This window comes from Drosophila biarmipes, chromosome 2R, assembly GCF_025231255.1.
Source record: "Drosophila biarmipes strain raj3 chromosome 2R, RU_DBia_V1.1, whole genome shotgun sequence".
NCBI lineage: Eukaryota > Metazoa > Arthropoda > Insecta > Diptera > Drosophilidae > Drosophila > Drosophila biarmipes.
In genome coordinates, this window is record NC_066615.1 from 8,334,812 (window position 1) to 8,351,098 (window position 16,287).

At 46.3% G+C, this 16,287-nt stretch overlaps 2 protein-coding genes across 2 annotated transcripts; both read left to right on the forward strand.

The window, feature by feature from the left end:
* Positions 1 to 4,106: 4,106 nt before the first annotated feature.
* LOC108026534 (proteoglycan 4) lies at positions 4,107 to 5,575 on the forward strand. Its single transcript, XM_017097481.3, has 2 exons — positions 4,107 to 4,454; positions 4,559 to 5,575. The coding sequence occupies exons 1-2, from the start codon at positions 4,209 to 4,211 to the stop codon at positions 5,372 to 5,374; spliced, it is 1,062 nt and encodes a 353-aa protein (XP_016952970.1). The 5' UTR covers positions 4,107 to 4,208; the 3' UTR covers positions 5,375 to 5,575.
* A 683-nt stretch (positions 5,576 to 6,258) lies between these two features.
* On the forward strand, positions 6,259 to 15,854 carry LOC108026694 (maternal protein tudor). The gene is made up of 9 exons (XM_017097782.2): positions 6,259 to 6,735; positions 6,968 to 7,355; positions 7,412 to 7,915; positions 7,972 to 8,808; positions 8,875 to 9,950; positions 10,017 to 10,846; positions 10,941 to 11,172; positions 11,310 to 11,509; positions 11,562 to 15,854. Exons 2-9 carry the CDS (start codon positions 6,987 to 6,989, stop codon positions 15,071 to 15,073), a joined length of 7,560 nt encoding a protein of 2,519 aa, XP_016953271.1. The 5' UTR covers positions 6,259 to 6,735; positions 6,968 to 6,986; the 3' UTR covers positions 15,074 to 15,854.
* The last annotated feature ends 433 nt before the right edge of the window (positions 15,855 to 16,287 follow it).

Genomic DNA, 16,287 nt, shown 5'->3' on the forward strand with positions numbered 1-16,287 from the left:
TGGTCCTCGGTTTGTGTCTCACACTGAAAATGCTTTCGGATAGCCCTCATTTATGGCATACAAGTTTGCAATTAAACATATTAATATGTTTGTTTCAGTATCTACTTCTAAATTTACAATTACGTCGGCTAGCTTTTATATCTCATTTTTTTCGCTTTCTTACAATTTAATATCTCCACTTCACCATTAATTGAGCAATAATACATCACCTGGTTTAGACTTATGTGTTTTATTATAATACTAAACATATGCTAATCACGTTAAATAAAAATCTATATCACAGTATATTGTACACTTTATAGTAATTGAAAACTAATTTGCATTTGATTTGGCGGCATCTGTATTAAAGGTAAATTTAACGATGTGGTTGTGTCGATTTCAGCACACCAATTGCAGTGCCCAGATCTGCACAATATAAAACGGGTCAACAAAAATGACCAGAAGGCTTGGTAGTTGACAAGACAGAGCTTACCCGTCTTAATGAATGGCTAATGGCTGATGATATTTCTGGCCCCTAAGGCAACGGCCATTTCATAATGCCCACAAACCTGAACCACAAAGGCAGCAGCTGGCAGTAGGAATCAATGTTGCTGCGGTATTTTCAGATGGAAAATGGCTTTTCCCTGATGCTCAGCTCAAGTGACAGGCCAAGTGTCGGGCGAAGGTGTTGGGAAAATGCCTGGGAAAGCCACTTGTCCGAACTTACTTAACACATGGCGACGGCGACACAAATACTGTGACACGTGGACGGTGTGCTTGTGCGGAAAGTATGCAACACTTTTCTATGAAAACGTGGTCGCCAAGATGGCAAGAATAGTGGGAAAAGCCGGGGAAAGCGCTGGCGGTGCACGGGGTGGTTAATTCGCAGCCCACAACAATGCGGGGGCAACAGCAACTACAACTGTGGCAATTGTAGCGCCAGCTTTTCCATTGTGTTATTATGACAGCAGCTGCACCTGCAAGTATGCAGTGATTGTGATTCCTTGCTTTTCTCTCTTGCTAGCTCACTCGCCTGCGAAGCCCCTCGAAAAACTGTAAACAAAGGACAATAGCCGGAGGTGGGAGCTGGTAGGTGGGAGGATAGGGCCCTGGGTGGGTGGCAGTGCCCTGCCATGGCATGTGTTCATTGTCCAAGAGCAGTTCATGCTTGGCTACGCATCGGTATCTGTGTGTGCGAGTGCAGGCGTGGTGGTGGCAGGACAGGTCGGGCAGTTGGCATATCAACTGGTCCGACATGGTGTAAACACGTTTAATGTTGTTGCCATTGCGTTGCCGCTGCCACTGCATGGCTGCAGTTGCTCCTCCTGGCCACGGCTGCCAAGTCCTCGGAGCCACGGAGCCATGGAGCCGTGCCGCTCCTCCTCCGGCACCATCTCCTTTGCCACGTTTAATTTAATCTACTGGCCAAAGCTGCAGCCGCTACCTTGACATGGTCTGCACTTCAATCTGCATGCACGGCGTACAGTGGTGCCTGCCAGACCGCGAACCGCCACTTGCCCACAAACAAAATTCGAATTGTGGTTACTTTGGGTGAAAGCCCTTCAAATGTTTCATCGTTTGCTTACATCACAGTCCATCGTTGCTAACTGCAGCCAATATATTCCATGTCAAATCAGATGTATAGTAAAAACTGGTTAGAAGAAATGTACATTTGGAAGAAAGCCTTCTTAAAACTTTCCTCTTGATATCACAAAGGAGAGGTCTTCAACGTACATATTCTCAAAATTATCATGACAAACTTTTGCCCAAAAAGACCAAATCTGGACTTTTACAGCCTTATTTCAATATCGCTTCAGCTTGAAATACAAATTTAAGAACTTTTGTTTTGACTTCAAGAACGTTTCTTCTCAGTTGAGTAAGAAGACGAAATTTTAAATAAGTATTATATAAAGAAGTAATTTGATAAAACTTCTTAAACGTGTTGAAAACAGCAAATAAGTACGAACTGGAATTGGAAAATAAATTTGTTTTTTAGCATACTGCAAATCAAATTTAAAGATGTTTCAACCACTTCAAGGGTCTTCAAAGTCGCTCGTATAGAGTGAGCCCCGTAGTTTGTGTGCTGGCTGCTCGAGTGCACCGCAGGTCCATTTAACTTAGCTTTGGCAGTGCCAGTGGCAGCAGCAGTAGTAGTTCTAGTGCCCCAGCTAGCTGCCTCCTCCTTTGCCGTCCGGCGTTCCTCTGCTTGCTCGACTCGGTGCATCACTCAAACGCCGGGGATCCCCCGTGAACCCCCAAACGAGGCGACAGGAATGCGTGTGCACCGGGGCAGGGAAGGTATGAGTGTGGGCAACGTAATTTGCATGGTCAGCTTGCAGTTTTGGGACACAGAGTGGCAAGTGTGCCTCGTGCTCGTCCTCGTCCTCGTCCCTGGCTTAATTGCATGCAGAAATAGCAACTACAGGAGCAGCCTCATCAGCATCGGCAACTTCATCCAATTGCCGCTGGAACTGGACCCCCCGATCCATACAATTTCCTGAGTGTAAGCGATGCGGCCCTTTAAAGTTCGGTTTTTAAGTCCCAAGAATAACAGAAAAGGCTGGAAAGTTGAAGGGTTGAAAGGGAATCAAGAATCCGCCAGCGATACTCACCTTCCTCGTGGCAGCTGATTATGCCGCACGTGACTCGACACTCGGACTGTGTTTTAGGTCGTCCTTTTACAGAGCATTGCAAAAAAATTATAATGTACTAGAGCTGGGGAACACGCAAAAATAAAGGGGTCCCCCACATTTTCCCGCCCACTGGACAGACATCTGAGTTGGAGTCAGAATCAGACAATGTTCCGTCCATATGGCTCCACATCGGCCGAAAAAAAAACCACGTTTACAAATGGCACAGCCCCTGGCTGCATAAACGTTGTCATTTTTCGGATAGCCAATTTTTTAGCTGGCATGCGAATCATTTGCAAGCGATTTAATTTCAATTGCATGGGCGTTAATCAAAGGCAACAAAAGAAATAAAACATATCTTAAAAAAGCTCACATTAAGCTCAATATTAAGAACAGCAAATGAAAAAAGAGCATCCATGCAGAGCCAGGAACAAAAAATGTCTTAAAGTAGTTTAACAAATGAAATATACAACAGAATACCAAATAAATAAAAGATAAACAGTATTATAGTAAAAAGCCAAAATAAAAAGATATATTTTGTAGGTGCTATTATGATATATTTGTTCCTTTAAACAATTTTTATATTACTTTTAAACGAATAAAATTTATTATAGATGCTGCAGGAAAAATATTTTAAGTATTAAATTTCAATGCCAATCAACTTTAAGTTATGCTTAATATGTGCCCATTCCAGATAATATTGTTATTTTCTTAAAAACTTTTAATTTTAGTATTTTGCTTTGCACATGTTTTCAAAATAAAAAGAAACTTTTCATTGCTCGTTCTTTGTCTAAAACCGGTATTTTTAGTATTTATCGCGGTTCATATGTGTTACGCAGACGCATTTCCCTTGTAAAACATTTTTGCAATCCTCTAATCTGTGTATGGTTGTCCCTTGTTCACCCCTTCCTTAGTTATATAGAGTATGCAAATACGAGTTGTTAAACACATTTATTTATATGGTGTAAGAATGTCAAAAACTACACTTTTTACTGTTCTCCAAATAGATGAAAACCCACAATGGTAAGGAACACGCAGAATTTTCTTTTTTGTTGTATCATTTATGTATTATGTATTATGTATTTCCACTTCAAGTGTATTTCAATCAGCTTTATAAGTCTCTCCAAAAATTTAACATATCTGGTTTGTTATAAAGAGTACGCAGAGTTATTAAAAACATTTATTTATATTGTTTAAGAATGTCAAAAATTAGACTTTTTTACTGTTTTCCAAATAGATGAAAAGCCAAAAAGGTAAGGGAAAACAGAATATTAAGCCAGACATACATATATTTTTTTATTCTTTCCACTTCAAGTATATTTCAATCAGCTTTATAAAGTTTAACATATCTGGTTAATAATGTTGTAAAATACAGCCCCTTACCAACAGCCTCATCTGGAAATTAACGCGACGCTTCCATTATGGTAGCGGGCTCTAAAAGGGCAGTGGATGCATGCTATTTGTAACATACACTTTTTAACAACGAAAAATGTTTGGAATCTCTGATGCTACACCACCTGGCCACACTGTACGAAACAAATTTTTGTTTTGCAATTTGCAATAGTATTTTCCCCGCTCGGCGCGAATTTGGCGAAAGAAATGAATGGAACGCGTAAAACAAAGTCGCTGAAGGCAGTTCGCTTGGCGGAAGTCTTGTACGACGAGCATAGGCGGCTGCTGACACTCTGCCGCAGCTGCGAACGCCATTTTATAACGTTCCAAGCGTTCTACAGCCATCTAACCGACTGTTCGGGACTGAAACACATAGTAACCCCAACGGATCCGGTATCCTACACCTATGATGACGCCAAGCGGGAAACGAGGCTGGTGAATGGCCGTCAGGAGGTGAGAATCCATAACAAGAGCTTGGCTTTAACCCCTTTTTGTAGCCAGGTTTTCTACATATATAAATTCCTAGAAATCATGATAATAACCCCAACTTCTTGCAGCTCCACATCTACGATCTTGAGGCGGTGAAGAACGCGAGCGACAGTGCCATCGACTGGGAGGCGGAGCTGGAAGATCCTCGCTGGTACACCGACTCCAAGCCCACAGTACAATCCCTCTCCAAAACCAAATCCAAGGAAAACATTGTGAAGGAGTACTTGGTTGAGCTGACCGAGGATCCGCCGGAGCAGGAAGCGTCGTCTGCAAAGCGTCAGCGTTGCCAAAGCACTCCTCGCCGCCCCATTCTTACCGCCCAGCAACAGCGAAGGTCTCGAACCAGCCTGCCTACTTCCCAGCCGCCCACAGCAAAGGCGAAAAAGGACACTATCCTGGTGCCCAATGTGATGGAGGATCTGAAACGTCTGCAGGGCTTGCCAGCTGCTCCCAATAGATCTCGTTTATCAGCTGATAGGCCGTCACAGTTACCTCCTGCAGCGTCATCTCAAAAACCTCCTCAAACGACATCTCAAAAACCTCCTCTAACGACACCTCACATCACATCTCCAGGAACTCCTCAAGCTAAATCGCAAAAACCTCCTCCCAGGACTTTCCAAAAACCTGCTCCTCCGATGACACCTGAGCCTGTTCCTGCCACAACAACCAACATAACACCTTTCTCGCAGAAACCACCCGTGGATGGCACACAGAAGATCCTCAACAAACTAAGAGCCTGTGGCGTGGAGGTGAAACGGGGAAGTACGCGTCTGAATGCCACTCCGCCAAACGAACTTAATCCAACCAAAAATCAAGCCACCCTGGACATAATGCGGAAGCTGCAGTCCAAGGGTATTAGATGCACCAAAGTCAAAATACCATAGGGCTGATAGTTGTAATGTCATAGTGTTGGCATGGGCTTTACAATTAAATGTGCCTCTGTAGGCAAGATATTGACAACTTAACTTTATTTAAAACTTGTGATTCCCAGCATAACCCGCTTTGCTGCCGTTAAAGATTACCTAAGCCCACCAGTCTTAAAACGGAACTTTTTTAAGTTTTAATAAACAAATGATCGTTTTTAATTTATTTTTGCTCTTTTTGGGAGTTACCAAAAAATTAAAAAAAGTAAGAGAACGTTCTTGAATGACGCTTTCTGAATTTTGGAACAGCTGTACCTAGCGAAATATTTCAGACACAAAAATATTTAACATTTTGTATTATAATATTATTAATATAAATGAAGAATACGCTTCCTAATTTAATTGTAAACTGAATGTTTACTACTGGTATAACTAAAAATGTACAGAGTTACCATGAAAATTTAGTTCGTATGAAGCAGCTGAGCAACAGAGGACGAAATCGGAACATTAAAAGAAACACCAATTTTTTTTTTTCGCAAAACTACCTATTTTAGTGTGGAACCCAAAGTTGCAGTTGCGATTTTCAGGCGTTATTCTGTTGCTCAGTAGTGTGAACTGTTTTATTTTTCGGTGTGAAAAATGCACTTCTTTTTCGATTTCAGGTGGTGCTTTGTCGTGCAAAACAAATTTAAAATATATTTCAAGAAATTTTTATTTTCTGGGGAAATAACTTAAATTATTCCGCTTTTTCAAGAAAAACTGATAAGTTTTTGTTATTAAAAATTAAATTATTTATCACTTTTGGGTCAAAGAAAGTTTACTTGAAATAAAAACGACAGAGGGCGCCAATATCGATGGTCGATATTTTAAAAATATCGATGAGTATGTTCTCTCCATCACTATTTCCAACACTGGTCGTCGTTTCGTTGTCTTGTGGAAAAGTTGGGTTGCCAGTGATACTTTTCGATTTAATTCATTTTCGCGCTGATTAAATGCTTCCTCCGATCCGCCACACTACTCCGAATCACCATTAGCACGGGTGGCCACGCCGAGCGAGCCCCCGGAGAAATTCAAAAGACTGAAAGCCCCAAATAGAAACCAAATCGCTGCACCTGCACAGACGTGTCTGTGTGCATCGCGATTTCTAATCACTCGCACGACTTTCTTCCACGAAAAGAGACCAGAAAAGGGTCCCCAAGCCCAGCCGCAGAGAAGTGTGCCACTTTTTCGCCCCGCACAACGCCGTCCAATCGAATTCCGTAAGCCAGGCAGCAAATAGAATTAAATAACAGGGGCACGAGGGAAAGAGACGGAGCACCTGGCGAGGGGCAGGGCGTTTTTCAGAGTGTCGCTTTTATTCTGGACAACGACGACGACAAGACGTGAGTACTTTTTGTTGTTCTTATTTTCGTGCCATAAAAAATCGCACACTTTCGCGCACAAACACACACCCACAGGTGCATTCCAGTCCAGGGCTGCCGAATTGCGCCGGCCCAAAGTAACGGTTCCTGCGAACTGCAGCTGTGTGTGTGTGGCACGGTGTCCCTGGAATTTCATTCCTGAATTTTCCAATTGGCAACCGCACGCATTCAACCGAATTCCTCCTCCTTCCAGCGAATAACAACACCCAAACATGAATGGACAGCCGCCCAGCGCGGGCCCATCCAAGGTGGACCTGTACATCACGCATGTGGATCACGTGGGGCCCTACCTGAAGGTCTACGGCCAGGTGAACCGGGACGCCGCCTTCCTGGTCAGCAGGCGCATCGAGCAGGTGCTGCCCACATGCTTCGCCATCGAGCCCAGCTGGTCGGTGGAGCGCCAACAGGCCCTCCTCACGCCCGGCACATTTTGCATCTTCAAGAGGACCAACGGCCCGGCTCCGGGCGATGTGGAGTACATGCGGACTCGGGTGGCCAGCGCCGAGCTGGAGGGTCAGCAGATGCGCACGGAGATTGAGTTTCTGGACTTTGGCTTCAAGCGCACTGTGAATTGTCATGATGTGAGTGGAGTTGCTCCTTGTCCGGATTCCAGGTCTAACCCTTTTATTCTTCCCAGTTGATGTTCCCCAAGCAGCCCAAGCTGCTGCAGAACATTCCCCTGCTCTGCTCCCAGTACATTGTGCAGGGCATCTGCGCCGACTGGGACAAGGCCGATCTGGCGGTGGTTAACCAGCTGATAGTCAACCAGACCGTTCAAATCGCCATCGATCCCACACAGATCTGTGACCAAAAGTTCGCAAGCCTGCGCTGGAAGGACTTCGAGCTCAGCGAGTTCCTGGTGCAACAGAAGCAAATCGGAGCCCCGATGAGCAGGCAGCTCATGATGGACCACTGCAAGAAGCTGTGGAAGGATGCTTCACAGACGCCGGTCGCCGAACACAACAACAATAGCATACACAGCTCAAAGACGCCCACGGACATTGCCCGTGACCAGCTGGCCTCGCGTCGATCCCTGGCCGCTCGCCTGGATGCACAGCGCTCGATCCAGGTGACGCCGCCAAGGCCGTTAAATGTCGATGCACCAGACTATACGCCCAAACAGCTGCCTCTGGCCAATGTGGTAAGAATGATACAATTCCGCGAAATTCACGGCTTAATAAACATTTCAATTTACAGACTAATGTACAGGTGCCATTGCAAGGCCTGGCAAATACTCAGAAACCGGCCTATGTGCCGGCCAATCCTTATAATCGTGCCAATTACCAGACCGCAGAGCCGGCTGCTCAACCCTATGTGCCCAAGGCGCATCCCCGATCGCTTTACACCTACTACAATGTTCGGATGAACAAACCGATGCCGGCCATGACGCCGGTCCCTCCAAATGTGCCCATTCAGCCCTACAACCAACCGGCCAATTACGTCCCGCTCAGTTATGCTCCCGCACGCTTCACCCCGCCACCAACACCGTCGTTGGCTCAACGGGCCCAGCAACGCACCGTTCCGGCCTTTAGAACCACGAGCTTGACGGTGGGCCTCACGTACGACGTGGATATTAGTTATGTGGAGAACGGTCCGTATTTGTTTTGGGTGCACCTGAAGAGCAGTGGAAATGATCTGAGCGCGATGATGGGCCAGATTGAGCGAACGAAGCTGAAACCGCTCAACCAAGCTCCTGAACTTGGAACTGCTTGTGTGGCGCGCTTCTCCGAAGACGGCCACTTATATCGGGCCTTGGTGAGCGCCGTCTACGCTCAACGTTTCCGCGTCGTCTACGTGGACTATGGTAACTCGGAGCTGCTGCCGTCCAGCGATCTCTTCCAAATACCCCCAGAAATGTTGGAGATCAAGCCCTTCGCCTTCCGCTTTGCGTTGGCCGGAACCAAGGAGCTTGAGCCCATTGATGAGAGTATGAAAAGGATTTTCAAGAAGTCGGCCATATACAGAAACTTTGAACTCACTGTCCAGGCGCCGGAGAGCGTCGGCTCCATGCAGACCTGCCACCTCAACCAGAACGTAAGTAAATATAAGCAGTCAACCAAGTACAAAATAGACTAACCCCATTTACTATATCTATTTCAGGGTACCAATATGCTGGAGCTACTCAGACAACTAAAGAACTCACGTCAATCCTACGCAAAGGCTGAGCAACTGCAGAATGACGACGCCGTGGAGATCCGCTTCATTGATTCGCCCAGCAACTTCTATGTACAGAAAGTGGCCAACATCGCAAAGTTTGAGGAGCTCATGGACGAGATGTTCTCCTATTACAATGCAAACCAGAAGGTTCCCGATCAGTTGATCCTGGGCGCACCTTGCATTGTAAAATGCGATCAGGAATGGTACCGTGCGGAGATCCTGCGCGTTGATGACTCTGTAATTGTGCGGCACGTAGATTTTGGCTACGAACAGAATGTGAAACGCCACCTTATCGGCCATATAGCCGAGAAGCATTTGCAGATGCCGCGCCAGGCAATCAAGTGCTGCCTAAAGGGCTTTGAAAACAGTGAACTGAGCGAGAACAAGATTACCGACCAGTTCGAGATGTTGGCCGAGGAATCAAATATCCAACGTCGAACATTCAGTGTGCGTATCTTTCGCATAGAACCTGATGGTCTGAATGTGGTCAACCTGTTGGCCAAGAATTTGAATGTGATGAAGAAGCTCTTTAAGCTTTCCATGCCCTTCGAGCAGTATCTGTCTCTGGAGAAGGGCCAGTTCAATGCCAACAACACGCGTGCTGAGTCTGTGGTTTCTTCTGAGCTGGATAAGAGCCTCATTCTCAACTCTACCAGCATTGTGGAGAGCGAGGATCGTTTACAGTTGCAGGAAAAGCAGCAGCAACAGAAGAGAGAGCAGGTGCAGCAGCCACTAGTGGTTGAGATTCCGCAGCCGGTGAGGGCAGTAGGTGGAAGCAAAATCTCCCCAGACTGGGATAAGCGCAGCTCCACGTCGGCGGGCTCTAAGGACAGCAAGCGTCAGCAGCAGCAGCAAAGTCAGCGGTTTGATCGCCATTTGGACTCTAGCTTTGAGACGCAGAGCATCAGCAGCTACACCAGTGGCATGAGTTCGCCACGCAAGGGTAACAGACAACAGAACGGTCGCACACCGATTCAGTCACCACGGCATAATGGTAAACAAGAAGCGAACAAAATTGCGTGAGTAACCTAAGACATTTAGTAATTTTACCTTGAGAATCGATAACCAATAATCAACCATTCCAGACGCTTCAACAACAACGAGTCCCCACGGAAGAATCAAGACGCCCAGCAGCGGAACCAGCGCTCCCAGAATGCTCCACAGGGCTATGCCCAAAAACCGCAGCGCCAAAAGTCCACTTTAGACGGAACCCCCAGCTCGAAGCGTTCCAGCGGAGTAGAGAGCGATGCTGCCTCTTCCACCACCGAGTCAGTGGCATCCACCAAGCCAGAGAAGTATGTTTCTCTGGACAAGCCGTTTGTGCTGCAGGAGTTGAAAACTCCTGGCAAAGAGGTGGCTAGTCTGTCCTGGTGGGTCTCGCCCTTCCAATTCTACGTGGTGCCCAAGTCGGCCTCCGCAAAGTACGATAATGTGCTGCGCGACATGAGACAATTCTACCGCCAGAAGCCACATCAGCCGCTTCAGCTGAAGGTCGGATCCACTGTGGTGGTGCGCCAGCGAAAAGACAACGCCATACTGCGAGCTACAGTGACCGCCTGCAACCACATGATGCGCAAGTACCGCGTCTTTTGTGTGGACACAGGCAGCATGATTACAGTCACTTCGGAGGACGTTTGGCAGCTGGAGCAGCGCTTCGCGGAGGCACCCTGCATGGCCCATCGCTGCAGCTTCCATAGTGTGGTAACCAACTATGATCCCCTGTACATTGTGGACCGCATGGAGAAATTCGTTCCAGTCAATGCCAAAGTAGAATGCGAGTTTCTGTCCAAGGAAAAGAGCAACCAAAGCTCACATAACACCAGTAGTTGCTCTTACACAGTCAACATGTTTGTAAATGGAGCATCGCTGCGAGACACCCTGATCAAAGCTGAATTCCTAACTGAGGTGGCGCCCGGTAAGACAACTTCCTGCTGCCATTATTTACAGGATCAAATCGTTTACTGAAATCGAAATTGACAACTGTCAATAATTATCGTTATTACTTGCAGAGATTCGCGTAAACCTTCTGGCTGGTCAGCAGATTAGAGGCAAGTTCACTACTATTAGGGACATGACGAGCTTTAAGGTTCAGCTTGATTACTGCAACAATGTGAACTTCCTGTGCAGCTACGATGACGCAAAATTTGTTAAATCCAATCCCGATTTAGCCAGGCGATTCAAGGAATTCTACGAGGGAAAATCGTTTGCCTTGAATGTCAAGAATGTGTGCGAAAACAACATGTAAGTGGCTCTGTCTCAGAAAATCTCCTATTGGAATAAAATATAAATTATTAATATTCATTTTAATTTTCCGTAAGATTATTTGATTTTGTATATCATCAAAACCAAATTAAAATAATTTCTTTATCCCTTTCAAGTCTGCATCTGAGACCTGTAATGCCGTTGTTCAAGGAGGATCGCAAGTCATTCATCTGCCCCTATCCCGTAGTGCTGAGCTCATTCCAAGCACTCGTGGTGTACACATCCAAGCCCTATCGAGTTTACGTCCAACCCCAGGCAATTGTAAAGGTCATGCAGAATCTTTTGGATTCTATGTTTGAGCACTATGAGGCCAAGGGTAAATATTCCATATAACATGTAGGTCATAAAATTCACGTCTTCTCCTTCAGGTGACTCGCTAAAGAAATACGAAGCGGGCCAGATCTGTGCAGTTCGCAGTTCTGATGGCAACTGGTACAGAGCCAGAATTTCTGGAAAGGATTCAAATGCAGCGCGCCCCGAGGTATTTTACGTCGATTACGGCAATACGGAGGAAATAAAGCGTGACGACATCAAGGCATTGGACGATAAGTTTTATGAGAATGCCAGCGGCTTTGCAGTGGAGATCAATTTGCCGCTTGGTCGCCCCAGTAACGAAGCAAAACTACAGGCTCGTCTATCAGAGATTCTTGAAGAAAAAGTGGTCACCGTGAAATCGATTGAGGTGCGTCGTAATCACCTCATTGCCGACATCATGTTGGAGAACAATCAGAGTGTGATAGACCTGCTAAAGGCCGAGAAACTAATTCCCGGCCATGATCTGGATTACATGCGCAAGCAAATGGAGAAAGGAAAGTCGCGCACCTACGAGTACATTGAAACAGTGGACTTAACCCAGGACGACGAGGAAGATAAGGGACGCAGGGAAGCTGGCAGCAACAGCAAGTCGAGTTCGGCAAATGCCTCGCCTAAGAAGAAACAACACAATGACAAGGATCGGGAGCCGAAGAAGACTAAGCCAGCAGAGCCGGCTCCTTCTCCTGCTCCGTCCCCAGTTCCATTGAAAGCTCCTACGCCGGTTCCTGCGGAACCAGAACCTGTGCCAAAACCAGCCACTCCAGTTCCCGTGGCTATAGAGCCTGAACCGAACCCAGTCGTCGAAGAGCCTGTGCCAGAGGCAGAGAAGCCAACTCCTCCAAAGGAAGATCCCTACAAACACTTGGACAGCTTCGTGCTTAGCCATTGCGACAATCCAGCACATTTCTTTGTTCACCCGATCGATCAGCTTGAAAAACTACACCAGCTGCAGGAAAACCTCCAGATTGTGTCTCCTTCCCTGCCTCAGTTGATGAACGTGGTGAACGGTGCCGACTGCGTTTCTCTCTATTCGGTGGACAAATGCTGGTATCGCGCCAAAATCATCGATGCCGAACTTATGGTACTACTGTTCATCGATTTCGGCAACACGGACTGCGTGTCGGACACCACTGACATCAAGGAAAGCATGTGGTCGCACGTCGAGCCCTTCTGCTTGCCATGCGCGCTCCCCATTTGTCCCAAGGGCACTGCGGATTGGGTGGATGCAGCGAACGGCATTTTCAACGAATCATATACGAAGTTCCTGCACTTTGATTACCTTACCAAAGGTGATCAATATACGACCAGCTACGTTAATGTGTACATCGAGGGCGAAGATGTGGCTAAAAAGTTGATTGCCGATGGCTTTGCTAAACCCCTGGAATACGTCTCCAGTGGATGCAGCTGTTACATTTCGCATGTGAACGGAATTTCGGACTTCTTTATTCAGCTTGAACGAGACTCGAAAGCGCTGGAACTGATTGAGATGTATTTGCGCGACGAGGAGAAACTTAAGCCCCTGGAGCGGTTCGAAAAGGGTTGCATTGTGGCTGCTCTGTTTGAAGACGACGAGCTGTGGTACCGAGCCCAGTTGCTAAAGCAGTTGCCAGACTCCCGGTACGAAGTGCTCTTCATTGACTACGGTAACACCTCCATCACGTCCAAATGTCTGCAGCTCTCCGAGGAAATTGCTGCTGTGCCTAGTTTATCCAAGAAATGTTCGCTGCAGTTGCCAGAGGACTACACTTCTTGGAGCCCAGAGGCGGAGGCTAAATTTGCCGAGCTGACTGGCGAGGGTGAGCTGGTGTTTACCACACAGCTTCTGAAGCCAGGCCAGGATCTTGTCACCATTGATCTCCTCTTGGATGGAGAGAGCATCATCGAGCGACTGCTGCCCTTGTGCCAGCGAAAGGAACCAAAAGAAGCCAGCAAGGAGTCGCTAGCTGTCACCACTAAGGCCATAATCACACACGTGGAGAGTACCTCCCATATGTACCTGCAGTTCAGCGAGAAAGATTCGTTGATGGATATTATTTGCGAGAAACTAAATGGAACCAAGTTGCAGCCCAAAACAGAAAAGGGTTCGGTTGACGAGCTATGCGTTACTCAATTTCCCGACGACATGGAGTTTTATCGCTCAAGAATTCTGGAAGTGCTCGAAGATGATCGATACAAAGTAATTTTGGTTGACTATGGTAATTCGACGGTGGTGGATAAGCTGTACGACATGCCCCAGGAGTTTGCGCTTATCAAGCCTGTGGCTGAGATCTGCAGCATGGAACCCTGCCCTCTGTTTGAGAAAAATAAGGCCCTGGCCATTTCAACACTCGACGCGCTGCTGGACAGCTGCAATGGTGTTGTGGCAGTGGAGTTTGTAGACAAGTCAGCCAGTCCGCCAGTGGTCAAACTGACGACTAAGGATAAGAAGATAAAGAGCCTGAACATCTATGATCAGCTTCAGAAGCTCATTGAAGCGGAGTTAAAACTGATCCAAAAGAGGAACGAAAATTCGGAATGTGTCATCACACACGGCAGCTCTCCGAAGAGTTTCTATGTGCATCTGAAGCACAATTCCGCTGATTTGGAATTCATCGTTAAGACACTGCAGTCTGTGAAGAATGAGCAATTGAAGATATTGGACACACCTAGCAAGGGCTCGAATGGCGTTTGCTACTCCCAGGAGGATGCCTGTTTCTACCGCTGCAGTATCAAGTCTGTGTTGCAAGAGCACAAGGGCTTTGAAGCCTTTTTGTTGGATTACGGAAACACTCTGACCGTTTCGGAGATCTGGAAGTTGCCCCAGGAGATAGACATAATTCCTCCGCTGGCTCTGCACTGCCAATTGAGTGAGATTCCGAAGGATGTGTCCGATGAAAAGCTAGAGGAGGCCTTTGCCGCCTTGCTAGAACAGCACTTTGGGGAAGTTTACCAAATAACCACCCAACCTAACGAGGATGAAACGAAACCACTGTCTGCTCAGCTGCGTATCAACTACAAGGACTTTGCCCAGGAGCTGGCCAGTACAGTGGCCGGGGTGCAAAAACCGGTGGAAGCCGAGCTACACAACTGCGTTGTGGTGCAGTACGATGATCCCCGATCCTTCTACGTGCAGATGGAGAGCGATGTGCCAGCGCTAGAGATTATGACTGATAAGCTCCTGGATGCAGAGCAGGAGTTGCCCGTCTTTGGCGACCTCAAAGAGGGAGCTTTATGCGTGGCCCAGTTCCCTGAGGATGAGGTCTTCTATCGCGCCCAGATTGTCAAGGTTTTGGACGAGGGCAAGTGCGAGGTGCATTTCATTGACTTCGGCAACAATGCTGTGACCCAGCAGTTCCGCCAGCTGCCGGAGGAGCTGGCAAAACCGGAGCGATTCAGCAAGCACTGCGAGCTGGAGGCGTCCACAATGGCCAAGTGCGATGTGGCCCTGCTTCAGACCTTTATTGACTCTCGCTTCTCCGAGACATTCCAGGTGGAGATTCTGGCCACCAAGGGAGCTGGCACCCATGTCGTGCGGCTCTTTTATCAGAGCAAGAACATCAGCGAGAAGCTGCAGGAAAATCAGTGATCACCACGTAATAACTGACAGATCGGTCGGATTGCAATTCATATACACTCCGTGCAGGAGATTGTGATTAGTTTGGCTAAAACACGCGTTGTATTATCTATTTACTTGAACGAGTTAAACTTATTCAAACGGGGGAGGAAACCCCACGACTTCGATTAGCCAAGATGCTTCATTGACTTTTCATGGAAAACCATAATGAAAGCTAATTTTAATTTTAATAATTGAATCAATACAGAGAACGTTATCACCAAAAACACAACAAAACGAAAAAATCGAACAAAAAAAACGAAAAAACATTTAGAAAATGTACAAAAACAAACGAAAAATATTGAGAAAAACAAACAAAAAAAGAAATCTAGTTAAAATTGGCACTAACCAGTTATGTTAGTAGCCGTACGGGCGAAGGACGAATTATGTAATTGCTCAACCTTGTGTAAAACAATTTTACATCATCAACGAACGTTGGCGAGTTGAAGAGAAGTGGAGAGAATATTGAACCTCCAGAAGAACTATTTATTTTCCCTTTATAACCTAATTTGTACTTTCATTTCTCGATTAACCAGCTGAAGAATCACTTATTATTCACGTTTTTGGTTTTTACTTTTCATTACCTAAACAAAAAAAAACATTGCAAAGCGAAGACTAAGAAACGTAAGGAAACTAATGGAATATGGGTTTATGTATTAAAACCTTTAATCACAATGTCATATTTTTCTACTATTTCTTTTTCATGTTGTAAACAAAATATTAAATCGAACCAATAAACACGATGAAAAGTAAAGCCCTGCAGAGCGAGTATTATTACCCTATTACCTGGCGTCTACCTGGAGTTCCGGACCTGGTACCAGGTAGCAATTAGCGCTCGTCACTCGGGGATTTATGGGTAAACTTCAACTCAATGTGGAAAAGTGAGGACCGGACAGGGCTCATGTCCGCGCACGAAGAGATCTCCGCTTGTCAGGGAGTCGGGCCTGCTGATAAGAAGGAATTAAAGCGTCTGCCCACATTTACGACGTGGTTTAAGCACTCTTTTCTGGGTATCATGGTATCATTCACCGCCTAGGTGCTCGAGATACCATTCATACGCATGTGCACTTGTATTTCCAGCTGGCGTGGATGCTTCATTAGGAAACCCTCCTGCCCCCCGATCAATTTGATTATCATTTGCTTGCTAATTGAATGAGTAGCCGGCCAAATCAGAAATATCCACATTC